Raw genomic sequence first — 27736 nt, 5'->3', positions numbered from 1 at the left:
GATTTAATATGGATTTCATAAGCCTTTTCTAGGGTGTTTATATGTCTGTTTCTCTGTGGCATTTCTAACAGTGACTAAAGCCACTAATGTCAAACTGCTTATCTGCTTTTCTCTCTGATGAGTGATTTAATGCTCAATATCACGCACACACACATACACACATTCACACATACTGACACATTCCCACCCATCATCCTCCTGGTTACTCATTCACCGTATCTACCAGCACACTTTTATGGTTTCAGTCACTCCCACACACCCATAGAGGGACATGTGCGCACACATTCACCTACAGATGGAGGAAATGGAGCTCCGTGTCTGCTAAGGATATGAGGTGTAGTGATGGCACATTAACGATAGGACCCATGACAGCAGTACGCATCGGTCTTACTGAACAAAGCATGTGGCCAGATTTAATTCAATAAGGATTGTTTAAGTGAAACAATGGCTCCTGGCCCCACTGAGGGTAAGGAAAGGGTGAGAAAGGTGAGTTTGACAGTGGTGGCTGACCAGTGTTTTTGTGTTTCAGGCTACGGATGATCCCGTGGGTTTGATGGGGTCGTGGATCAGACATATCGCTGTGGCACAGCGACATCCGCTTCTTTTTTCAGGTAACTAACAAACAAGCTGACAATGACTGGGCTGAAAAAGGAAATACAGTCAGGCATGCCCACCCATGGAACTGAAAACAATATTTAGAAGCAATATGAGTGATTATGCAGGGATTAAATGGGGAAATGTAAAACATATGCACGCAAGTCTTTGCCTACATACAAAGGACTATACTATAAAAATATTCATGGCCATTAAAAAATAGTTCCATAATTTATATCATTCATTTGTCAGACTTTGTATAAACTACAACATTATAAGGTCTGAATAGCCCTGACTGTCTGCTCAGAGTGTGGTAGAGTGTGAAAATAAATAAATAAATACTTTTTTTTTATCTTGGTGTAAGCACCAAGTATTATGTGGGACAATATGGTCACAGTACTTTTCCACACACCCACAGTCCATTCATGAAAACATGATACACCAACATTATTTTGAATGAATTGTTTGTTATTTTTGAAGTTTTTGAAACACCTATACCTACATCGTTGGTACCAGGAGGCATAAAATAAGATTTTATGTTGGAATCGGTTTTAGCAACCACTAATGATTTGCAAATTAGATAAAATTATTACACACGCCGTTAAATATATGCCTCAAACATGCATATAAATCGAATAAAGGGCAAAACTGCAGGATGTATATATGTTTTTCCACTACAGGTTTTACATTCCTCACAGTCCATTTGGTCTGTGCTAATGGAGTCTGTTCATGCAGAGCAGCAGGTCTTAATGAAAAACCTTTGGCCGGTGATCAGTGCTATTGATCAGCCTGAGCCCCAGCTTTAAGCAGGGCTAATTGATCAATCACTACATGTTGATTCAGATTAATGGAACATGACTGGCACCCCACCCCCCTCCACCCCCAACACATGAAGAGCGTAACTGCATGTGTGTTTCTGTGTGAGGTAAACCAATTCAGCATGCATATGGTTATATGTATTCCAAAACACAACAAATATGTTTGCATCATTGAGGCAAGAAAGAGTAGATGATAAAATCATGACTGCTTAAGAATGTTCCTGAGCTAAAAAAGATTCAAAGAAAATTTGAATCAAAAATGTTCCTAATAGTGTAATCTCTGTTAGTTCTGCAACAAAACAAACACATTTTTAGAGTAGATCCAAGACCTGACAGTTAAATAAGAGTGAAATGGAAGGTTTGTTTGTTTGTTACAGCCATTCAAAAAATAATGGTCATGATCTCTTCTGTACATAAACTATAGACATTTCTTTCTTTTCACATTGTGAGTTTCATCACATCAGCATTTTATTCATTTGGACATTTGTGAGACATTTTGTTATGATTAGCACATCAATTCCCGATTTATAGCCAAAAACATGTTTTGGGGGCTAACAGTTACTTCTCCAACAAATTTTAACCAATTCACTCTTCAGTCTAAGTATGAGCTAACATGGAAACAACTGTTAAATGAATGAATGAATAAATCTCACAGGTATAAACATACTTAAAACAGTAAAACATAAATAGCCAGGTAAGCAGTATTTATTAATAATACACGTATATAAAACATGTTTTAGTAACCCTGATACAGTATAACAGAAATTCGTCTTATCAGCGACACGGGTGTGTTTATGTCTGTCCGGAGAAATTGCTCCTGTTTGGTTTGATGGAGTGTCATTTCATTCATTTCTGCGGACATTTAGCAGGGTTTGCATCACAAGCACATCATAACACAGCTTAAATGCTAGAGGCGTACAGATCGAGCGGCCAGGATCATGGAATCCGTCAATTTTCAGCGTTCTCAGCCCTGGCCGATGACCCGCAGGTCACAGGCAAATAGTTGCACACACAGTCACAGCAACATGCTGACATGTTGTTGGCGTGGAAGGTCTTTGCGGTGAGTGAAGATACAAAGTTCGTCAAAGTAAACTGCAAACCCGATTGTACACTTTAACCCCCATTAACCAGCTAAACATGGATATTTTAAAGAAGCTAGTAAAGGCACGAGCCTCAGTCAAAGATTGAAAGCTGTTACAAGGAAAATTATGGAAGTGAGTGAAAAAGAGAAAAGGGTGGATGTCCTGTCATGTGGTGAATTTATAAACATACTGGAAAATTATGTAAGTAATTGGCATTTGTTCCATTACATAAATCTGTAAAATATGTGAGATCGACAACCTTTTTTCAGTTAATTATTACTTATTTCAAGGAGCAGAGCACTCTATTTTCAATTGTTTAAGGAAGATCCTGTAAATTAAAAATTGTAAAGTTTAATACATGTTATTATTAATATTAGGAAAATAATATTTTGCATTGAAAGAAATTCGATTTTTACTTATGTAGGCTGTCAATTACAGGTCTTAGAAAGAAGAGTGTCATAAATGCTTATTAGCAGGTCATGCAGCCAATGAAACAAAAATGCAATCACTATTAAATGCTACTGTTAAGTAGCATAATGGCAATGTTTTTAAATGAAAAATAATTAAGGATTAGATATCCACTGCAAAATCTCCATTACTACACACAACACTTTTTTTTGTATTGTTAATGCTAAAGCTCAGCTACGATGCCAGCAGGGCCCTGCCAGGAAGAACTAAAACAGGCCAAACAGGAAACCCTAACAACATCCCCAACACACACACACACACACACACACACACACACACACACACACACACACACACACACACACACACATAGTTCAAAACCCTCCCAATGAACTGACAGGCTGGCTGGCCAGTGGTGGCTCCACAGAGGATTAGTATTTGTATGTGTTTCTAGGGGTGGACTGGAGATTCCAGCTGGCCTGTCATGGGACTCCCAATCGCGTGTGAATGTTACTCAGAGGGAACTGTGGCTAACAGGTCCAACACTGAAACACTCAACAGACTGAAAAGGTCACCTGGGGTGATCCCAGCTGGGCATAACCAGGAATACTGTTTTTCTGTTCTGTGTACTGGGCCAAAAGAAACCATATATTAAAATAAGGCACAGAGTAAACTTTGAAGAGAACAGAGTACAAAATAAATTAATTTGAATGAATCTCAAAGCAGATGTTTACTATTGAAGTTTTTCTATGAAAAGATGAATTTAGAAATATCTTTACTGTGGTCGGTTTTTGCTTTAAAGTTCACAGATTTTTGTGTCACTGAATCAAAAGAGTTAAGATAAAAACATCTATTAAAAAAGAATATATTTATTTGCAATTTAAAAGAATTGATTAATGAAGGGAAAAAAGCATGTTCTAGTTTATACCCGGATTGTTCATTTATTTGGAATGAGATTTAAGATTTTCTCACAACACATGCATAAATGGTGCAGTGTGAGGTGGCTTAAAGCTGGCTTAATGCGGTGCCTATGCTTTGATTCTTTCCTGTAGCTCTTCCTGTATTTTTAGAGCCTAGGCTCACATATTTTACCCATTCAATAAGAGTGAGGTTTTGATAAAACAGAGCAGAACAAAACTGAACAGACCTCTTAAGTGAGGAGAAGAATCCCATGACACAGAGGACACTGCCTCTTGTTTTATAGGCAGGCAAAGTATTTTTACAGTTGGTTGATGGGCTTACAGTGTTTCTGTTTAGTCACACTTCTAGATTAAGATCGTTACACAACAAATATGTCTTAAATGTGTGTTTTCCCAATGATGCACACACAGAGCAACTTTATTTTTTTTTATCATGTTATAAATATTTATATTTGATAAATATATAAACATGTCTGTCAAAGTGCACCAAATCAGAGAGACTTGAAATTCCTTTTGGCTAAAGACAAACAGGACTATGTGGCTTGGATCAAGTTGCCCAGTGATGGTATGGTCTGTACATCAGTGAAGGTATCATTAATGCTGAACGATGTATAGATTTCTGAGAAGCATATGCTGCTTTACAGAGAGTAAATGTTTTTCAGAGAAGATACTGCACCAGTCACAGTCTGCATGTATGCCAACAGCATGGCTGCAAACTTAAAGAGTATGGCTTCTTCTAATAATATGTTATATATTCTATGATTTTTCAGGGATTCACAAATGATTATATTCATATTATAATTACATTTTATATGCATCCCAACCTTTTTTTTCCTCATAGGAAGTTTATTATACTTTTGTTCTAATAGCCTGACAACACCAATATGTTTAAAAAGTACACTTCCCAGTTTTCAGCTTTGTTCATCAAACAAAGCTGAAAACATTTTCAACACTTTCTAGCAAGTTTTCTTTGATAGTTCAATTTCAAGTCAAAACAAATCTCCAACTGCAACCACCAACCAGGACAGTCTTTGACTCTTTCCTGTGCCTGAACCAGATGATTAGTCTCAAGTCATTTAGTTAACCTTGACCAACTAACCAGACACACACACACACACACACACACACAGTAAACAGCTCACATCCACCGGTCCTGACCGACACATTCTGTTTGAGACCCCACTTCCACACAATAACCTGTGGTGTGAACTTGACTGTGTACACTCAGGTATTAGGTTTCAGACTGGGCCTGGGTCCCATAGGGCTCAAAGAGAAACAGACACTGTGATCTTGACAATGAGCGAAACTGCCATAAAGTCAAAGAGAGAGAAAGCGATAGAGAAGGGCATGGACCACCCAGTGGCTGTGAGGAAAAACAACACTGGCAAAGTCAGCTTTGGACAGTTTGAAAGTTGTTGTGTGATAGCAATTCAAAGAGTGCAAGAAAAAAAAGAAAGGATGGAGGGATTTTTAGGTAGTATTTACCTTAAAGACAAGTTACAGTCTGCCATCTTGTTTTAGATTCAGACTTGTAGTCAGACGTTACTTTGTCAATTTTTAGGACTGTCTTTCTTCATTTGTGCAAACTACACATGAGGTTAAGTAATGACACAACTCAAAAACATCTTTCACTTATATATATAAGAAAAAGTGACAAGAAGCTTATTCTCCTGACAGTATTTGCTTTTAAAGCAACAGTATTGTATTTTGTATATATATATTTATTTTGCTTTCTTTGTTATTTTTATTTTCATTTTATTTTCCAAAAACATATGATGCTACTATGCATTGTACTTGTATTCAAATTGTTATGTATAACAGCTAATGATATTTCATCGTTATACAGGTGACAACATACACCACACTTGTAAGAAGTGTTTCTATAACTGTTTCTAAGCTTTTTGTCAATTTCTGACCAATAATTCATTAACTTGACCATGAAGACATTTGTGGATCTAAATCAAATTTTAATGAAATATTAACATGACCCCACTTGACATCCCTATAAAGTTTTATACAAATTCATTCAAATTTTTTTGAGTGCTTGTAATCAAAATGATAACACGCAAGCACACATGCTTAAAAAATTACCAAAACCATAACGGCTGGTGGAGGTAACGAATTGATTTATGACATTAAATAAGAATCGCTGCTAGCAATCACCATAAGACAATTATCAACACTTCCCAACAGTTCCCTTTTATCATATCAGATTAATTTTATAACTTTATGAGGCAGAATGCGGTAGGATAACACCAGGGAAAAAAACCCTGCATGGACTGATGCCTTTGTGTTAGATATTTAACCTCACAGTGAATGAAAGAACAAAGCATGCATGGCTAATTATAAACAAGCAGCATGTATAAAAGCTGACATTTACACAAAAGTTCATTTGTTTGCTGAAGCAAGATTTATAAAAGCAGTTTTTCACTGTCAAAATAACTGTAGATATTCAATGAATTACTATTCAATATAAAACATTTAAAATGATCATTTTATAAATAATAAAGCCAGTCGTGTATGGGGGTTTGTAATGTGTGGTGTGGTTCTAGAGCTGGCCACCAGGGGGACGAGGACATGCAGAGAGCTGATCTGGAAGTTTTAATTTTATTCTGGAGAGTCAGGCAGGCATGTGAGGCTGTGGAAGAGGGAGTGGGAGATAAAAAGGCATCTTTGTTATGCCTAATAAGTAGTTTTTATTAACGTTACTCTATTCTAACCGCAATAGCACTGACATTTTATCATTTTTAAATCTCACTAATATAAAATGTTGTAACTGTGGCTGTGGTAAAATAAAATTCACTCACATATCAGTTGTTTTTTATGTTCATTTTTGTTTTAACTTGTACTACAAATGAATAACAAAAAAGCATGTTACAGCATAATTTGAATTATATCTTTTTAACTAAATATGTTCTTTTTGTGTTAAATTTAATGTTACAATGGCTTTAAATCACAATTGTCTGAATGAAATCACAATTATGTGTAGAAGGAGAAACTGTAAGTACCATGTGACTCCTGCTGCTTCTTTGTCATTGTGTGTAGTGTCAGTGTATTTATCATAGTACCTAGTTCAGTTTGTCAGTAATAGTTTTTAATAATTTTAATAATCTTTGAGTTTTATTGCACAGTGTGATGAGCTATAGAAGGCTTTTAATGGCGCTTTTTCTCTTAACAGGATTTCTGTAAAAAAAAAAAATCTAGAAAACCAAAGTAATCTTTTAAAAGTCTAATACGTCAGGCTTGTGTGGACTCAGAGAACTGTCTGAATATGTTAAACTAATACAACATTTTTTCAAAACTTGCACAATGTGTCATCCAAACATTTTTGAGCTAAAGAGATTAAACACACTTGTACTGAAAGTATATGTAACATACCTCTGTATCCAGGTGAGTGCCTTCGGACATTTGGCCATTTTCTACTATCTCTGGTACACAAGGAATGGACACCTCAACTGAAGACATAAAGACACAAAAAGACGCATAAAGTTAGGTCTGCCAACAGTGTTTCCCACTACTGAAAAGTAACTGAATACACATGAGCTTTAAGCAACTAAGTTTTATTTTTCTTTGCCTTTTATCTCACAAACTATCTGCAGGTATCAGTTCCAACAAATGGCAAAACCTGAGCAAAATTATTAAAATAAACAACACAAAGTTGTTTTAGTGTTCATGTGAACCCTCAACTTAAACAGAGTATGAATAATCCAGGGATTTCTTCCATCTCAACCAATTATAGAAGGAAACAAGACAGAAATACAAAGGATGGCCTAAAGGGACAGGATTACAAACTGGAGTCAATTAAAACAGAAAGAAAGAAAAAATGGGTAGACAAGGCTAATGATACTATACTCACCAACCTCCGTCACTCATTCACTTAAATTTATGCTACGTATCTGATATCCTCATTTGGTCTTTATTACATGAGATGAGAATAATGAGAAGAATAGTAACTGTTCAAGGACGGTTCACATGGTGACAATACCTGAACTCAATGGAGTATCAATAATGGATCAACTATCAACTATGGATCGAAAAGATTTGCAGTGGCATCCTTTGGGTGTAAAATGTGCTCCAGAATTTAGCTCCAGTCTCAAATCTTTACTAACCATATACTTATAAGACTACAATAACCATGAAACTAATAAAATGTAAGTTATAAAAATGCAACAGCGCATCCAAATGTATTACTTTGAGGCAGAACAATAATTGGTTTGTTCTTTTTTTTTATTACAGATGTGTATTTTTGTGCTAATACTGCTAATAGCAATTTGAAGAATCAGTCACCCTATTCCAGATCAATTAGTTAAAATTAAGTTACGTTAATTTACACTAGTAATTTAATTTAAATACAATATAAAATTCTGCATGGCTAGTTAATAGCTAGCTAATAATCTGCAAATTAATAAACAAGGCTTAAATCGGAATCACGACTGGGTATCATGCTTCATTTCTTTTGATTAGCCTACGATAAAAATTAAATCTTTGTTAAATCTGCTAGGGAAACTGTCTAAAGCAGCAACAGCAGACATCGATGCATTTTTTAATAAGTCAATCGTAGGAATTTTGCTACCTACTAATTATTTGTACATGTCATAGGGCAGAAACTCGGCTTTTACATTTTTATGTCCCCGGCTGTCTGACAATCTGTATGTTAAGCATGAAAGTTACACACAGATATATGGACACAATCTTGGTCGGTTTTATCATAGTCGTGAACCCATCTGCCCTTTCTGTCTGTCTACCTGTCTGCCTCGCTCCTCTGGTTCAGGGCCTGTCATAACCGCTCTTCAACAGGCCCCCAGTGTCGGGATTAATCTCCCTGGTTGACTGCTGATCTGAAGGTGGAACGGCCACCATCCACCAACAGCAAAACTAATTTAACTGTGTCACTGCGTGACACTCCCCCCCACCATCCCCACTAACCCCAGACATGCACACACATTACAAAATATCTTCATCTGTCTCTGTCTCATCTACATGGTAGAGGGCAGGAGGGTGGGTGACTAGTCCGAAGGAGAAAGGTCAGAGCACTGAAGGAGTTCATCATTCTGAGGTGTCAGCACTGCTCTTTAGGAAAGCAGATGAAGGGGAGATGAGGGAGGAGAGCATGGGAGGCAGGGAGAAACAGAGAAAGAGGTTAAGGGGGGGGTCTGTTTAATGTTTGTGTGGTTATTGGTTATCAGCCAAAGGTTTGTCATGGCCCAGAGACTTGGCTGGCAGCCACTGAGTGCAAATCACTCATGGTTTGCATTTAATAATCATGTCTTTTCTTTGATTGTAGCCTAATTATGACAAAAGTGCACACACTCTCACATCTTACCAGCTATGAGTAGTCATTTGGTGGTTAAAACAGACCAGGGGGTTTATAGAAGCAGCAGAAGCTGGTACTCAAACACACAGAAGCACACATTCAGCCATCCAGAAATGATCACACAATGCATCCTCTGCACTTGCTGGCGTCTGGCATGAGGTAAACAGCTTTCAATAGCATCAAACCCAGTGCAGTTTGTTTGGGACCATCTGTCCAGTCTATTGTGTTCCTCTGTTATGGCTCTTTGGAAGCCCATTGGAGAACAGCTGATGTTTGGGCTCTTACAAAGATCCCAGCCAGGCCCTCGGGATCCTGCCACACTGTGTAATGTCCATTTCTTTCCCTCCTATTTTGGCTGTGTTTGGCAATATAAAGTAGCTTGCAGACTGACATGTAGCAATTTGCATGTTATAGCATCTCCGCTATCGTTTCACTACAAACACAGGACAGGCTATGGAAGGAATCCAAATGTGACATTTATTAGCTGTGGTTTTTGGATTCAGTAGATATAGAAGCTATAGATACAAAGTTATGTAATTAAATAAACAAATGAAATGTAAGTGCTATCTATTACTCTGTCATTAGAAAAAAATATTCAATCAAAATTCAGTTATTAATGGTGATGTATGGTGAATGGTGAATGGTGAATGGTGACGTAAAAGGGTTGAATCCAACTACATACTTTCAGCTATAAGGTGATAAACACTAACTGAGTTACAAGATAACAGTTTTTAATTCTGTGTCTGACAAAAAGAAAAGCCACTGAGATGGATGTCAGGGTAACACCATAGTTTAGAATTTCAAGAAGAACCTATGGCAGTTTGTAATCTAAATGTAAGTTGGTTTTTTTTATTGGTTGTCTTATATGCGTTTGTACGACTACAAACCAAACCACTGTATACTACATGACCAACCAGAGTTCAGACGATCACTCCAACATGAATAACCATCTCTTTGAATGGCAATATCTGTCAGGAAACTGACTGATTCTACAACATTTAGCTGCTAAATCACAAAATCGGCTCTAACGTTACATCAAGGTGTAAAGCTTAATTTCCAGCTGTGAAAATCATGTCAAGACTGAAATGCTCAAACCCTACAAGGCAGCGTTATCACTATTAGTATATAAATATAGTTTATTCTTGCCCACATTGTTAGAGCAACCTCTATATTTGTGCATCCAGCAAGCTGAGTTGCTTAACAAGTAAACATTTAACAAGTAAATTATTATTTACTTGTTAAATTTTTATTATCTAGTAATTTCTGATCTACTACTAAGTGGTGTCATACCATCCCATCTGCAAGAATACCAGTATAAATTTTTTGGTGTGAAAAAATTGTCTCACGCTATCGATGATATAGCAATGCAATGCATTTATGTTTCCTAGTACAAGCCCATACATGTCTAAGCCTCCAATCAAGATTTAGTGCCTTAAAAGGTATTTCAATAGTAAGGAAATGGTTTGGCAGCTAGAGTCCACACCTCCAACAAAGCGCTGCAAAATATGCAAGAAAAGTGTTCCTGCTAAAGTTAGAAATGCAATAAACACTTGAAGCAAAAATACACTGTTGACTACCGCCAAGGTATGAAGTCATGCAATGAGAAGTTATTAATAGCAGTTGATGTGCTGCCCACAAGTTACTGTAGTTGCTACCATACGATACGCAGATTAAATAATAGATAGAAATTATTGATGGGGTTCGGTTTGCTAACGGCATGATACCATTCCAAACGGTGGAAAGGCAGGGCTTTAGGCAAAATTTTAAGAAGCTCGGCCCAGGACGCATCCTGCCAGGTATATCTTTTTTTTTTAACTTAAGTGTTAAGCAGATGTTTGCTTTCTAATTAAACAAGAAAACCAAGGAAACGGTATGACTACATATATATATAAAATGCTGTTAATTCTGTCATCCAACAAGCTGCACTCACTGGTAAAATCTTCATTTTTTATTTATCACTATCCCAAAATACCTACAAATATTGTGACATAATCTTGAGGCTATATCACCCACCCCTAACTATTCACTTACTGCTCACATGTAACCTTCCTAAGATTGCTGGTGATTATATAAATATAAAGATCCAACCAGGATAACACAATTATGTAAGACGATTGCTAAACTACAACTATTATTATTACCAAGTTGCATTAAAGCTGTTGTAAAAAAAAAAAAAAATTACATTCCAAAAGACAGCTGTGAACCAGGGCCAGGTACAGGAAGTTTTCACTTCTTTCCACCCAGCATGCCCCTGGCCTTTCCAACTTTCAGTCAATTGCTGAAAAAAGCCAGATGCAGGCAGGATAATCACCATCTAATAAGAGGTTATATTGAAAGCAGGCCGTCGGTTACATATAACAAGCTTGGAAGATGCGTGCACACACATACACAAATATACAGAAGAAGAATGCATACGGACACATAAGAGTTGGGGCAGGTGTAATTATGGTGCACCAAGACAAAGTTCAGAAAGAAGCAATCACTCACACTCTGTACATATATGGACAAGCATGTCCATATAACAAAAGTAATGGTTTTGGTAGTTCAAAGTACAGTTGGCATATATTAAAAAGAATTAGCCTTGGTTCATGGTTCTTAAACTAATGTTACCTTCACCAGTTAATACTGGCTTCACAAGGGATATTTTCCAGAAACGAAATAGAGAGGTCTGAAGGCTTTCAACCATTAGGATCAAGTCTTCATACATGGACTTGGAACCAATTTTGGGGAAGCATGAGAAATGCAACATTTAGGGATCTGGCCAGTAAGCAAAAAAGGACAAACATGTTCTTCCTAACAACATACCTTGGTTTTCAGCCGTTTCATCTATTGACATTTCTTAGGTTGTCCAAAAAGACAAAAATGTGTCATTTGATAAATGTGTGGTACTATTATAACCCACATGCTTGGAATTTTTTAGTTGAGTGACTTATTACCATGTTGAACAGACAAGGCATGCATTTCTTCTTCTCTCCCAATTATAGTATGAGGAAGCTCTTTTGGAAAATAAAAAAAACAACCAAAAATCCCAAGCCCGCCAAATGCCAGATGCTGTGGGGAATGTAAATAAAAAAAGACTGCAATGACTTGCAAGACTCATGAATCCATATTTCATTAACAACAGGACACAGAAACCATATCACATGTTTAAACTGAGGCATTTTACTATTTATTGCAAGACTCATGAATCCATATTTCATTAACAACAGGACACAGAAACCATATCACATGTTTAAACTGAGGCATTTTACTATTTAATGCAAAATGCTGAATTTCATGGCAGCAACATGTCTCAGAACAATTGGAATAGGGACAAAAAAAGGCTGTAAAAGGAAATGGCACTAAAAGAAAGCTCAGGTTAATTAGGTTAACTGGCAATAGGTCAGTAACATGACTAGTTATGAAAATAGTGTATTGGACAGGTAAGAGTCAATTGCAAAAAACACTGCATCTACAAATTGTGGAACAATCTCAAAAAAAATTAAGCTGGGAAGACTTTAAATATTTCATCTTCGGTAAATAATATCATCAAAAGATTCTAAGAATTTGAAGAAATCTCTGTGCGCAAAAGACAAGGCCAAAAATCCATGCTGGATGCCTGTGGTCTTCAGGTCCTCATCCAGCACTACATTAAAAACAGGCATGACTCTGTCATGAAAATCACTGCATGGGCTCAGGAACACTTCCAGAAATCATTGGCTGTGCCACCCAGAAATGCAGGTTAAAGCTCTTTCATGGAGAGAAGAAGTCATATACAGTATACTGCCAAAAGTACAGGGAGTGCAGAATTATTAGGCAAATGAGTATTTTGTCCACATCATCCTCTTCATGCATGTTGTCTTACTCCAAGCTGTATAGGCTCGAAAGCCTACTACCAATTAAGCATATTAGGTGATGTGCATCTCTGTAATGAGAAGGGGTGTGGTCTAATGACATCAACACCCTATATCAGGTGTGCATAATTATTAGGCAACTTCCTTTCCTTTGGCAAAATGGGTCAAAAGAAGGACTTGACAGGCTCAGAAAAGTCAAAAATAGTGAGATATCTTGCAGAGGGATGCAGCAGTCTTAAAATTGCAAAGCTTCTGAAGCGTGATCATCGAACAATCAAGCGTTTCATTCAAAATAGTCAACAGGGTCGCAAGAAGCGTGTGGAAAAACCAAGGCACAAAATAACTGCCCATGAACTGAGAAAAGTCAAGCGTGCAGCTGCCAAGATGCCACTTGCCACCAGTTTGGCCATATTTCAGAGCTGCAACATCACTGGAGTGCCCAAAAGCACAAGGTGTGCAATACTCAAGGCCAAGGTAAGAAAGGCTGAAAGACGACCACCACTGAACAAGACACACAAGCTGAAACGTCAAGACTGGGCCAAGAAATATCTCAAGACTGATTTTTCTAAGGTTTTATGGACTGATGAAATGAGAGTGAGTCTTGATGGGCCAAATGGATGGGCCCGTGGCTGGATTGGTAAAGGGCAGAGAGCTCCAGTCCGACTCAGACGCCAGCAAGGTGGAGGTGGAGTACTGGTTTGGGCTGGTATCATCAAAGATGAGCTTGTGGGGCCTTTTCGGGTTGAGGATGGAGTCAAGCTCAACTCCCAGTCCTACTGCCAGTTTCTGGAAGACACCTTCTTCAAGCAGTGGTACAGGAAGAAGTCTGCATCCTTCAAGAAAAACATGATTTTCATGCAGGACAATGCTCCATCACACGCGTCCAAGTACTCCACAGCGTGGCTGGCAAGAAAGGGTATAAAAGAAGAAAAACTAATGACATGGCCTCCTTGTTCACCTGATCTGAACCCCATTGAGAACCTGTGGTCCATCATCAAATGTGAGATTTACAAGGAGGGAAAACAGTACACCTCTCTGAACAGTGTCTGGGAGGCTGTGGTTGCTGCTGCACGCAATGTTGATGGTGAACAGATCAAAACACTGACAGAATCCATGGATGGCAGGCTTTTGAGTGTCCTTGCAAAGAAAGGTGGCTATATTGGTCGCTGATTTGTTTTTGTTTTGTTTTTGAATGTCAGAAATGTATATTTGAATGTGGAGATGTTATATTGGTTTCACTGGTAAAAATAAATAATTGAAATGGGTATATATTTGTTTTTTGTTAAGTTGCCTAATAATTATGCACAGTAATAGTCACCTGCACACACAGATATCCCCCTAAAATAGCTAAAACTAAAAACAAACTAAAAACTACTTCCAAAAACATTCAGCTTTGATATTAATGAGGTTTTTGGGTTCATTGAGAACATGGTTGTTGTTCAATAATAAAATTATTCCTCAAAAATACAACTTGCCTAATAATTCTGCACTCCCTGTATTTGCTCGTCTGCCTTGAGTGACATAATCCCTAGGTTTTAATATGATGTCAGCCCACCATTGGCAGCTGTAGTAGCTTCAGCTCTTCTGGGAAGGCTTTTCACAAGGTTCAGGACTGTGTTTATGGGAATTTTTGACCATTCTTCGAGAAGCACATTTGTGAGGTCAGACACTGATGTTGGATGAGAAGGCCTGGCTCGCAGTCCTCACTCAGTGTTCTATCGGGTTGAGGTCAGGGCTCTGTGCAGGCCAGTCAAGTTATTCCACACCACACTCAGTCATCCATGTCTATATGGACCTTGCTTTGTAAAGTGGTGCACAGTCATGTTGGAACAGGAAGGGACTATCCCCAAAATGTTCCCACAAAGCATTAAATTGCCAAAAACCCTGTTCAACCCTACTCCATAGTCCTCCCTTCACCAAACTTTACACCTAGCACAATGTAGTCTGAAAACTACCATGCAGCTGGTAACCACCAAACCCAGATGGGTTCATTGTATTGCCAGTGTGATTCCTCTCTAGAGAGTACGTCTCCACTGTCTCTAGAGTCCAGTGGCAGCGTGTTTTACATCACTGCATGCAGTGCTATTAGCTGTATATGGTGCTCAGACCGGTCCTGCAGCTGGTCCCGGCGAAATACCGTCGCCTGCTCCCTCTGCGTGGCCGCCAGCACCTCCCCTGGCTGGCCCGGTCACAGTTCTACCATGCCACGCTCCTGGGTTTCGGCATCACTATAGAAGAGGAATGACGAACCTGACCACGTTTCAACACTTTTCAGCATTTTCCTTTTAGTTCCTGTTGTTGTCTTAACAAACACACGGACGTCGCTTTTCAGCGGTGTCCTGCACATAACAACAACAACAATTCAGGACCCAGTTCACTCCTTTCATGCAGGGGAGGCATGATGAGCTGATTGAGCTCAGGCGTATCAGCCTCCCCGGCAGCCGCACCACGAACCACGCCCCACCACAGGCTGTCATCAAAGTAAAAATTACCTTATTTTTTCCTACATTTTCTCAGTTGAATATTTGTATGGTTTCTATGTTGCATTGTGAGATTCACAAAAACAGGTTTGCTTTTTGTTTTTGTTGAAACTTTACAAACTGTCCCAACTTTTTCAGAGTTATAGTTCTACAATACCGTTTGTGAAAAAACTTGTAAACTGGTTGACCTTTAGAAGAGGAGAAACCCATTAGATAGGTGAGGGAACGCAGTTTCAAAGGGGATATAGTTAGAGTAGGATGAGAAAGTATTTGATGTTGTCATGCAGGATGAGTAAGGCAGATGCAGAATTAGAATAACTGATTACAAACTTCAGTTATTCCTTTCACAGTTGTTTCAAAAGAGCTGACTCTGCATCTTCAAAGTGCCAACTTTTCTGTTACATTTTGCCACCCCAGTGAAGACTGGGCACAAATCTCAACCCTACTCTAAACACACAAATAAAATATGTGACTTCATAACTAATTCTATGTGGAAACATGCAGGGCAGCATCTTAATACAAAAACAGCCCTCCTTAGAAACATCTATAGTCGTACTTTCATCCTTTCAAACATGAACGCACACAACAGAACCGTCCGTCCCGATGGACACATCTCTCGCGTGCTCTTACACAGCACACCCAGTGTCCTGCTCTTACACCATCAGCAGCATCAAAAGAAGAATCTATATCCTCCCTTCTGTCTTTTTTTTTCATTTGAGTGACTATGAGCAGCACTAGCAGCAGCTGCAGCCTCTCTCCCTACTCGTGCTCAGCCAGGGTAAGGCAATAGGTTTAGCAGGCGAGGAGGCGAGGCAGATTTATGGCGGTGGATGTGACCTCTGGGGCCGTAACACGGTGATGGGTGAGTGGCTCTCAACGGTAAGCTACTGGCACTTGACAAAGTGCCCGAAGCAGAATGAATTTACTTCTCTTTTCCTCAATCATCAAGCAGCCACTGCCCTGACCCCCATCCTGAATGCTATAACAAGATCTCCCATCTCACAAGGGCCTGAAAAATTTACTGTCACATCTACTTTTCAATGAGCTCAAGTGAGCACTTCTTTCACCTTCAGCGGAGCAGGTGCCGGTGTAGAGGAGGGCTAACCTGTGTGTTTTATGTGGTGTGTGTCTGTGTGTATGTATGTGTGTGCATGTGTGTGTCAGCGAAGCAAATAAACATACATGAAGAAATTTGTGGATACACATGTAAGCTAGTCCACACATTTGCTCCCTCAATTCACCCCTAAGTTATCCAAAGTTACTCTCTTGTGCATCTCAAACAATAATATCTAAAAGTACAAGGTAACAAATTAAGAAAGAAACAAAGACGCACAAGGCTATACAAATCTTTAATGGCTGCACACACACAAGAAATCTAGTATCCCTACACACACAAGCACAGAATAAGGTTGCCAGACAGGGACACAAAGGGCACTGCTATACGGGTGTCAGTAGACACCTCTACCATTTATATTAGAAGTCAATCTACCTTATCACATCTCTTATACACACACAAGCACACACCGCAGGCATTATGAAGAGTATGTGTTTGCCAGTTTTCATCAGCTTGATGGCAGTACAGTTGGACTTAATGACCCTGATATCTTTTTTATATGCAGTCGATAAATCTTGGTGCACACACTTAAATTTCACCTTTCTTGCACTATACTGTAGTCACTGAGGTGAAATCACAGAGAATGTGACAGCACTAAAGGCAGAGCAAAGCAAAGATTATAATAATAGTGCAGGTACGTCAGGAGCTTCATTACATCAGGTATAAATAACATGCATTGCTTTTTTGTTCCAATTTCGTCTGGTTAACAGTCAAATAAGTGTGCTAAAAAAATATAGGACAACTAAAGAGCAGGTGCAATGTAAGGAAGAAATAAACTCTATATGTCTTTGCATTTATACAAACTTTGCACAAACTTAATAGCACTAAATTTCAGTTATTAATGGGAACATTTTCAAGTCTCTGTAAAGGATAAAGATAGGGCAAATGGCTCTTATCAGCTGGTCTTTGCTGTCGACTTAATCTCAAACTGATGTTGACTTGACTACTGGAAAACACTGACACCGCTGGTCTTTGTTGCAAATCATTTTCATTTCCTTCTTTACAGATTTAATTTCCATCCAATGATGAATTCCCAAAAAGAAGAGGTGACGTAAGGGCAAATTAAAGAGCAGAGCAGCATGGTTCCAGTTCACAGTAGTGTACGATTTAAATGGTTACAAATTGGTTTAAATGGCAAACTGTCGATGGATAGTTACCACACCAATCCATAAACAGTGTATTAGACCAAAAGAAAAAGGGTTATGCCTGTGGTTAATTTTCTCAAATTCAGTCTTTAAAATGTCATAACTAATTCAGTCCCTTTTCTTTTATGAGCCCACTCTCACCCACTGGGATAATGTTATCATGATGAGCCAATAAAAATCAATGATTAAACATGTGTAATTTTCCAGAGACAATGTATTAAAATTTATTGTCTCTCTCCCTCTCTCTCTCTAGCGAGCCATTACATCAGCCCTGGAGCGGCAGACACTCCGCAGCTTACAACTGAAAATAAAGGACAGCATTAAAAGCTATTCGGTAAGCCACTGTAAAATTGATCAAGCTATAAAAGCTGCTACGTCCTTGCCTCCCTCTGCTGTCCAGCCGCTCCAAACCCAAAGATAGCATTATGATTGTGGAGGAGAGAAGATGGATAAAGAACTACAGAAAAGAAAGACACCAAAACTGAGAAGAAAGCTAGAAAAGGAGATAAAATGTATGTAAAACAACCAACCGTATATATATATACATATATGTATATATGTATATATTGTATATATACAAATATGTAATATGATTGGCAGAGATGAGCTGTGATTTATTTGCTGATTCAATTAAATTAGTTTCAATTAAGCTAGTTACTATGTTTAACACAGCAAGGCATACAGTACACTTCCCTACAGTTTTTATGCATTTCAAGTCTTCTTTTTGTCACTTTTTATTATTTTTGTGTGAAAGTTAAACCAAACAAAGAAACTGTAATGCTCTAGGTCAGCATGTTTATTTGGCTGCCCTGAAAATTTGATCCTCTACAGTTCAAATTCAGCTGTTTTACAAACTTTGGCTTTTCTTGTACTATTTGCATTATTTATTGTTTCAATTTTTATTTGTCTAATGTATCTCTGCCTCACCTTTTCTCCCTGTCCCTTGTGCTGCTGTAACCAGTGAATTTCCCCTGTGTGGGATTGAATAAAGTCCATGTGTATGCCTCCTGCAGGTCATTAGAAAGAATGCAGGTTTAGGGCACACTAGCACTGGCATGTCATTGACTTAGTCCATGTTTAATATAATTAGTATATAATTAGTACAGCAAGTATGTCAGCATTTCTATCATGTGGCTACACTTCAGCAACTTGAAAAAGATTTTACAGGGATAGATTTAGTCTGTTAAATTTTATTTTTGTGTGTCGCAACAGTGGCCAAGTTCACAAGATCACTGCAAAACTAGAAGTAAAAAAGTAAAAGGATGAAGTGCAACTCTATATAGGCACTTTCATGTCATCTTATTGACTTTCCGATCCAAAAACATTTCATGGCACTGCAAAAGCAAGACATGCTCATACTACCACCTAGTTAAGAAGAACATGCTCTAAAAATTGTGCAATGCTCAACAATAACCCCGGGGACTTGTCGTTTGAGAATCAGTATAAATGGTATGCTACTTGGGCCTTTCTATTGCAGCTCTAAAATTAGAAGAAATGAGACAAAATTCCACTGGCTACGAGTGTTGCTGTTGGCTCAATCAGTGGCAGTGGCTCGGCAAACTGCGTTTTTCTTTTAACTTTCAATTCTCCTAAGCATCCGTGCTTCACAGCCCCTAGGGCTATTGCCTTTCTCAATCTGTCCCTGGAGAGGCAGGAGTTATGGTCCCTGTCGATTGAGGAGAAAGGGATGTTATTCCCCTGTCACCTCCTGGTCTCGCCGCCATCCTCCCTGCCCTGATCTACGGCCTAACCTCCCCACCCCCAACCCCTTACTGCCTTCCTCTCTCCCTTTTCCCCACTTTGCTTTGTCGTAAGCTAGCAGCTATGCCGTTACCATCGGCGGTTTAGATTGGGATGATGGAAAAATGTTCTGAGGGAGGTGGCGGAGGAACTGATATTGGTTCAGAGGCACTGCTGGCAGCTGTGCGATGGAAGTAGTGGTAAATGCTTTAGCACTATGGTAAGATACTTTCAGAAAAGATTGGTTTGTGTGATGTGTAATGTGTGTAAACATATGAAAGAGGTGCAAGTAAAAAAAAGAAAGTATGGAAATCCATCCACCGATTTTCTGAACTATGTATGTAATTCAGGGACCCAGCTGACTTTGGGTGAGAGGCAGAATATACCCTGGATATGTCACTAACAGAATGGAAACATACAGCTTCTAATTTAGGCTGATTTTGCATATTGTGGCTCTGCTTTATGAAATGCACACTTACTAGAGCACAGTGTACCCTCTTTGCTGGGAAGGGGTTGAGGTAACCTACAAAACAGCCTGACCCAGGGGAGGTGACCTACGCCTGGCCAAATGCAGGACCTTGAATGACACCCTTGATAGTGGAGCAGTGACAGGGTTAAACATAAAAGGCATTTAGCTGACGATTAAATGTGGCAGGTGCTGACTCTATGTCACAGGAATCCCTAAAGATTTGGTTTCATGTTGGACAGCTGACTGCTACTGAATTAAATCAATGTAATATTTTTTTCAGGTGTCTCGGTTTGATTTAATCTCATTTAGATTTAATTTCACCAATATGCTCTTTGACGTCACAAACTAAAACGTAATGTTACACGTTTTTAAAAATGCTTGATAGATCGTGGGATTGCTGAGCAGCCAAAGATGTGAAAATGCTTTCGGTGGATTCAAAAGCAAAAGAGTTACATGTGACTCATCGTTAACAACGAAAGCATCTGCATGCAGCAATCCTTCAAGACACAAAAACTTGGCTGTGTTGAAATCCGACTGGACAAGTTTGTATGGGTATTTCAGTGTGTGCGATATGAGTTTAATTTGTGGTTTGGAAAAAGTTTCCAGCAAACTGCTGGCCCAGTGAACATCAGTGCAGCTGACACAAGACCAACAGAGGACTTCAAGAACTCAAACCCATTTCCATACTGACCAGTGTTCCTTTTTTTGAACTATTATGCACCTTAGGCAAATCTTAGGTTTGTGAGGGTCTCTCTGGGTGAAGGAATAAATAAATAAGCAGATAAATAGATGAATAACCCAGAGGAATGGGAGCCCGTGCAGCTTGGCCATCCATCATATATCCTATTACCCCACACTCAGCGGCTCCTGCAGTATGTATAATGTAGTCAACCTCCATAAGCAGATACAAATTCAACTCTTTTCCTCCTCAATTTGTTATATCTGACAACGCCACAGCTTGTGCCGTGTTGTTTCTTTGAATTATGAATAGATTCTCTCCACCAGACTTTCGCCTGCGCATGATAGCGTGGAGCTGTTATGCAGAACAGCTGTGGAAAACAAATTCGTAAAGCTTGGAACGCTCGGTAGCGGTTGGGCGAATATGCATAAACAGTTGCGCTTAAAGCCACTTAAGAACAACCAAATGGGTTCAATATTTCATCTCGGGATTTCTCTTATTGGGTGTGATAAATAACAAAATGTCAGGATGTAATACAAGTTCAGGAAATGCAGTTGTTTAAGTGTTTCAAATGGCCTAAGAATTTCGGGGAGATTTTTTACATAGAAAAGCGACACCACAGAAGTGGAGCAGGTCACACAGAGGCGGAGCAGAAGAAAGATGAATGCCAGTTAACAAATCAGACGCAAGAGCCCGAGTGAGAGAAACCGAGTTGGAGGGAGGAAGAGGAATGTAAATACATGGCAAACTGACCGCTGGCTGTTTGTTTGGGTATTTACACTGCGAGGCTACAATCAACTCCTCAAAGCTTGAGCCCACATGACAGGACCCATTTCAGGGCCACACATGCTCTAAACATCCAAACCAACGAGCCAAGTCTCAGTTTGCACAAACACACGTGCGTGCACAAGCACACACCAAGCCCCAAAGACTTATCCAGTTATTCGTCTATCACTTCAAAATCTCTTCAAAACTGATACAAGGGAAATGCAATTTAATTCATGCACAGAGCGAGAGCAAGGGAAGGTAACTTGTGAGGAAGTGATTTTTGGGGGGGACTTGGCTGAACTTTTGAGCCCTGTTTGGTTAAAGCAGATGTAGAATTAGCACACATCACTTTGCATCAGCGAGACGTTGAACACAAGCTGCCGTTCAGAGGCCAAATACCTCTCTGTCACAGAGACACATGCACACCTCTCCTCCAGGATCTGTGATTTGGTTGTTGCAATTATCAATTTGATATCAATGGATTCTTCTTCTTCTTCTTCCTGAAGTAGGTTTGGTGTCCCCAAAGAAAAACTAAGTCAAAACAGAGCTAACACCAGACACACTTGAGCTATTTAAGTTTGTCTTATGAGTGGAAAAATAAACAGTAATTACAAATGGCCTGTATGCAAGGTGCAAGGATATCACAACTTGACATTATGAAAAGCTGTAATCGCATTTCAATTCATTTTACACAATCTGCAATCAAGGAAATTTTAATCGTAATGCATTTTGACAGATCTACATATGCACATCTAACTAAATTAAAACAAAAAGCGTGCAGAAATAAAAGGGTCAAACAGGTGTTCGTCACATAATAGCAGCTTAGATATTGTTTAATTGAACTGTGTCAGATTTAACATTTGTAAATGTTAAATCAGCTTCCATATATTTTCACTGCTGTTCATAATGTAATGATACAGCTACTAATGTTAACATTGTTGCTTAACAACACATGAATTAGGGTTTTATTTGTGAAATTATCATGACATTTGACACAGCCCTGTAGCCCACACAGTCACTGGCCTATAGACGTTGTCATACAAATCCAGAAAGCGATACTACAGCAATCACCCACGTGAATTTGAAACATGCTGTCATTCCACAAGGGAATATTTCAATTTTTTGTGTATTTCTGGAGCTGGGGATCCTGTTGCATGTCAATGAACTGGGCTAAACATGCATGACAAGTGATGGTGTCCGGGTGGAGGGATGTAAGGGGGAGACAACCCTCTGGTAGTGTCTGTGTGATCTGTGTGTAATCTGCAGAGAGATGCATGCAATATACCGCCACACCACTTTCTATCGACAAGGCCCCTAATTGCAAGATATACTGAGAAACACATGTTCTGAAAAGAGGAAGAGAAAAGGGTGTCAGATGTCAGCAATGTGCAGGCATATGGTTCCTACAAGTAAGGTTACTCAAACTGGAAACGACACCAGAAATATGGTTTACTATTATTGTAACTGTCCCTGAGACAGCTAAAATAAAATTGTTTATTTCATATGTTTCTGTGATAGATTCATGCTCAATTTAGTTCATTTATTTATAAGATAAGATGATAAAAGTGTAACATTGATTAAAAAACATGTCTAAAATATGTGATTACAAAATATGGGTTTGTTAAATATGTAAAGTGCTGTAAAGTTTGTATGAGGTAGACTTTGTAATGGTCACATGACCAGAGTTTGGCTGAGAGCACAACCATGGCATTGTGGAGCTAGCATGGATACAGAGCTACAGATGCATATACAGCCTCAACGTTAATGTTAGTCTGCATGTGGTCCAAGAGGCGCACACGGTATGGTTTCATGTATATTGTTTCATATGTGTTCTACATTGGTAATAAGAGGGCATTTTAGTGATTTCCATTATTTTGCATTTTTTCTGTTCTGCTTGCTCAAGACTGTTTATGGACACTGACATGAGAGACACTCTGATAAGCTCAAAACATTTATGTTGTAAACTTTGTGTTTCTTCAGTTTTCACGGTGTCTGAAGACAATAAGAGTGAGAGAGAGAGAGAAAGAAATTTCCGAAGACATCAGTATGATGCGTGGCCATTCTTTGTTGGACCCCTGTAGTTACAATTATAAATTTATAAGACTGCACAACACTTCACAACACCTTTTCTTCATTAGAGTCACCTGGAAAGCGAAAGAATTTGGGCAGGTGACCCATCAGTTTCTCTTTGTTTATAACTGGGCCTGTAGGTTTTAAATTAAAATTACATCAGACCTTTAGTAAAATCTATAAAGTGCACAACTAGAACTGCAATAAAAATACATTGAGAAATAATTAGATATAAACTGGACACAAAAAAGAATGAAAAAGCCATAGAAAGCTCCATAATACAGTCCACTGAAGCAAAGGAGACCCAACAGAAAAGCTAAATAACCTCTGAGTTTCGTAACACGAACCACCAAATGAAAGATGAGCAATTGTCCGTCATTGCTGAATAAGAAGCTTTAACAAAGTAAAGAGATGACGTGACCTAGTGACCTAGCATTACTTCACTTTAAAAGGCCTCGCAACCTTCCACACAGCTATTACGTGGGGCTTTCTGATCAAAAACAAAACACTTACACCAACATCTGCACATCCCTTTCAGTTCCAGTGTCCCCAAACTTCACTACCTACTCCCCTTTTGTTCTGATTTCTCACTGAATATCACTACTTAACATAACTCGCTGTCTGCTTTGAATATCTGTCCCAATCATGCAGAAATTTACACCCACTCAGAAACAATTAAGATACCAGTATCACTCAGCAGATCCAATGGTTATTGTTAGAAAAAAGAAAATTATCTGTTTGTTATTTGTACCTTAATGGAATACATAATCATTATAAAGTTGTGACTTTATAAAAAAGCCAGATTTTGTTTATTTTTATGAATTTATTACTGATTCAATCAAGCATAAGAAATGCCTCCTTGTCACTGTGAGAAATGGATCAACTAGTATATTAGTGTTTTCACAACATCACACACTCTGTGTTAGAACAGTAATAATAGAAGTTACAGCTACAAAATAATAGCAATGTAGTGGTGTATGAGTTCTGGGCCAACAACCCCACTAAATCACATGCAGGTGATTGCATTTGCAGTGGACTTCATAGCACAGAAGCAAATTGGAAGGGCACCAAATGGGCTAAGTAATAATATCTGACACTCAATTATTTCTACAGTTGTGTTACATCAAAAACATTATTTTTTTGCCGCTCAGTTTAATTTGTCTTGGTGCATGGCAGGTTCAGTCATGTAACTGTGGCATATAGACTGATTTAACTACTGTGCCCCGTATGAATAAGAGAGGCGGTAATACTGCTGAGGATCATGCAGATCAGCTGCAAAGGAAATGCTATAAATCACAGTTTGAGAGGTGCACAGAACAGCAACAAGGAGCAATAACTCACAGCATATGTACTTTTCAAATGTGAATATCATTATTGTACAAGTCATAAACTGTTACCCACATAATATTTATCTACTAAAGACTAGACTGTAATGTGATGCTCGATTGTTCTATGTCCTCTAACAACACATGGTTAGCGACAAAAGGACTAATTCTCTAATGGACATTTTCTAATAGAGACCGTATCTAATCATGAGGATAACAATTAATAATAAATAAAGGAGAAAGATTCTTTCCTATTTCTAGGTCAGCAATCAAATTTGACCCAATTTTGTGCCAATAAAACCTGTGAATAAATCCACTTTTCTTTAATTCCCTTCCTTCCACGGGCGATCGTGACTCAAGAGTTGGCAGTTTGTCTTGTAATCAGAAGGTTGCCAGTTCGAGCCCTGGCGCGGACAGTCTCAGTCGTTGTGTCCTTGGGCAAAACACTTCACCCGTTGCCTACTGCTGGTGGTCAGAGGGCCCGGTGGCGCCAGTGTCCGGCAGCCTCACCTCTGTCAGTGCGCCCCAGGGCAGCTGTGGCTACAATGTAGCTTGCCATCACCAGTGTGTGAATGGGTGAATGTAGTGTAAAGTGCTTTGGGGTCCTTAGGGACTAAGTAAAGCGCTATACAAATACAGGCCATTTACTATTTTCCACTAAAGCAAACATTTAGATGTCACTGGATTAAAGAAAATCATAAGGAACATCTTCAAGCATTGTTTACTCATTCTAAATATATCTGTGTGGACACGTACTACATGGGAAGTAACAGTCCAAAGCCCTTCTGTTATTGGGCTCTTGTCCCAATGAAAGTTTGCCTATAATACAATGTTCAGTCCTGGCAACAGGATAATCTAGACTACATATCAATAAATAATTTTGTAATTGTATCATCAGTTCTACAGTTTTATGTCTTAAACATTCAACTGAACCGAAGAGCTTCAACTGATCACCACCTGGTGGTGAGTTGGATCAGGTGGCGGGGAAGGATGCTGTACAGGCCAGGTGTGTAGTGCAGGTGCACTGGGGCATCTTGCAGAGGACCTAATCTGGAAGGTACCTGGAGGATCTTAAGAATCTTAGGGCTCCTGCAAAGGAGGTAAAGTCTAAAAGTCTAGAGATGCGGGGGGTGGCTCACCCATTACTGTGGCTGAGGTCAATGAGATAGTTTAAAAAACTCTGTTGGCTGAGCCGTTGGGGTGGATGAGATTTGACCTGAGTCCCTTAAGGCTCTGGATTTTGTGGGGCTGCCACAAACTTACAAGAGAGACGTGTTTCAGACAGCATAATAAAAAATGATAGTCGATTTTTGAATATAACTATAATCTGTCTGAACTGTCTGAAATGTTTTACTTTATATCTAATAAATATAGAATATGTGAAAGTTTAGCTTTTAGAATTAAATTATTACAAATTTAAACTTTTGTATTTGGGCATAAGTAGAAATCTATGACCTGTGGAGTTTTGGTGATTTTGTTGTCCTAAGCCTCCAAATACAGGAAAGCACTTTTAAAAGAAGGCTGTCTTTTGGGAGATTGTAGAAGTTCTTCTGAAGATTGTAAAGTTATCAGTTTTGGTTCTAACTTGTAGAGTCCATGTCCATGTCAAATACATAATTACATTATATTCACAAATATATTCCCAATATATTCCCATATAAGTAGATTCACAGGTCTTAAACTGGTCTTAAACTGTTGGACTTTTTAGTAAACAGTAAAAGAAAATCAGCAAAAAGAATAAAAATGACAGAGTGAAACCTGAGATTGACCTCTAGCGCTTTCTTACCGTTCTTTGAAACTGGTATCACCGATCTTTTCAACAATAAAATGAGTCTCAACCCTGCTGAGTGCAGCATGGGTCAGGCAGCTAGATTGAATCCAGGGTGTCTGGTTAGTGTTAAAGTTTAACAGAATACTTTAGATGTCTGATTTCACTCAATAGGGCCAGCCGCTACTCTCAGATTGAGAATGCTTTGGGGTAATGCCTTGCAGATATGCTAGAGGGGGAATATACTTACACTGCTGCAATCAAAACTACAGATCATCTTGCATGGGATCGCACAAGTTGCAACACCAAACCTTCAGACCTATAATCCAGGTCCAAGTATAGTGATGTCCAAGTTTCAATATATGCACTGAGGTCATCGTATTCTTCTTCAAAATAATGTGATATGAATCAAAGACATGAGGTACACTTCCAGGGATGGTGTCGCACTAGTATGGAGGTGGCATTATTTTTCTTATTGTAGATAATCCGATGATACGTGAGACTCTTAAAACTTAAAGTGTCCTGTGTTTCCTTGCAAATGTAAAATCTGAAATATTTCATCAATTACTCATTAATTTATTCATGTGGCTTTCAGACCCAATGCAATATGTAATCAATTCAACTGGACACTGATCAGGGGTGTTGGAAATAATGGGCTAAGAGTGCAGCGTTGTTCCTAATGCCCCATAAAAAAATTGGAAAAAGACCATGGAAAAGCATTTAAATTTGAACTCCATGCATAGATTCCATACCATGATGAAGACGAAACTGATTGGATGGCTGTTACACCCCACGAATTTAGTGTTTTATCAGTTTAGTTTTTAATTCATAATCTGTGCACAGAAAATAAACTTTTAGAGTCTCGGATTCAATAACACCCCATCTTCACATCTTTTGGCTGCTTATTTGGCCACCCTTCCCCCTCTAAACACGTCACTCTCACTGCTTCCTTAAAAAAAAATCTTTCAAAAAGCTTCTTCTATTCTTGTACTGAAGTGTTCAGTGAAAATTAAAATCCTTCACTTGAAAACTTCTACTGCTGAGCAGAAAATTTCGACAACCAAGGCTACAGGTGCTGCCGTCTTAAAAAGATGAAGTACAAAGACACACGGCCAAGAAAATATTTCAGTTATTCTAAAGAAATGAAACTTTCATTCAAATAACAAAAATAATAATACTTTTTAAAGAAATCACAGAATAGGTGACCTT

At 38.7% G+C, this 27736-nt stretch overlaps 1 protein-coding gene and 1 long non-coding RNA gene across 8 annotated transcripts in view; one reads left to right on the top strand and one right to left on the bottom strand.

The window, feature by feature from the left end:
• The window catches only part of LOC102082324 (adhesion G-protein coupled receptor D2), an 89534-nt gene that overhangs the window by 14622 nt on the left and 47176 nt on the right, over window positions 1–27736 (bottom strand). For 3 of the 6 annotated variants that reach the window (XM_005453953.4, XM_025898948.1, XM_005453956.4), the window contains one exon: window positions 7201–7277. In XM_005453953.4, coding sequence (XP_005454010.1) covers window positions 7201–7277 — 77 coding nt within the window. Of the gene's footprint in view, window positions 1–5641; window positions 6461–6659; window positions 7006–7199; window positions 7278–27736 lie in introns of those variants that run through there. The other 3 variants (XM_005453955.4, XM_019346186.2, XM_019346187.1) reach the window with 3 other exon arrangements.
• Window positions 277–18219, top strand: LOC112842413 (uncharacterized). 2 transcript variants are annotated; one of them, XR_003214172.1, is made up of 3 exons: window positions 277–334; window positions 530–611; window positions 17962–18219. It is a non-coding gene; the product is annotated as an uncharacterized LOC112842413 (long non-coding RNA). The 2 variants fall into 2 exon arrangements; XR_003214171.1 differs by having other exon boundaries at window positions 312–374.

This window comes from Oreochromis niloticus, linkage group LG15, assembly GCF_001858045.2.
Source record: "Oreochromis niloticus isolate F11D_XX linkage group LG15, O_niloticus_UMD_NMBU, whole genome shotgun sequence".
Lineage (NCBI taxonomy): Eukaryota > Metazoa > Chordata > Actinopteri > Cichliformes > Cichlidae > Oreochromis > Oreochromis niloticus.
The sequence above is the reverse complement of the archived record's forward strand: the minus strand, read 5'-3'. Positions and strand labels throughout refer to the sequence as shown.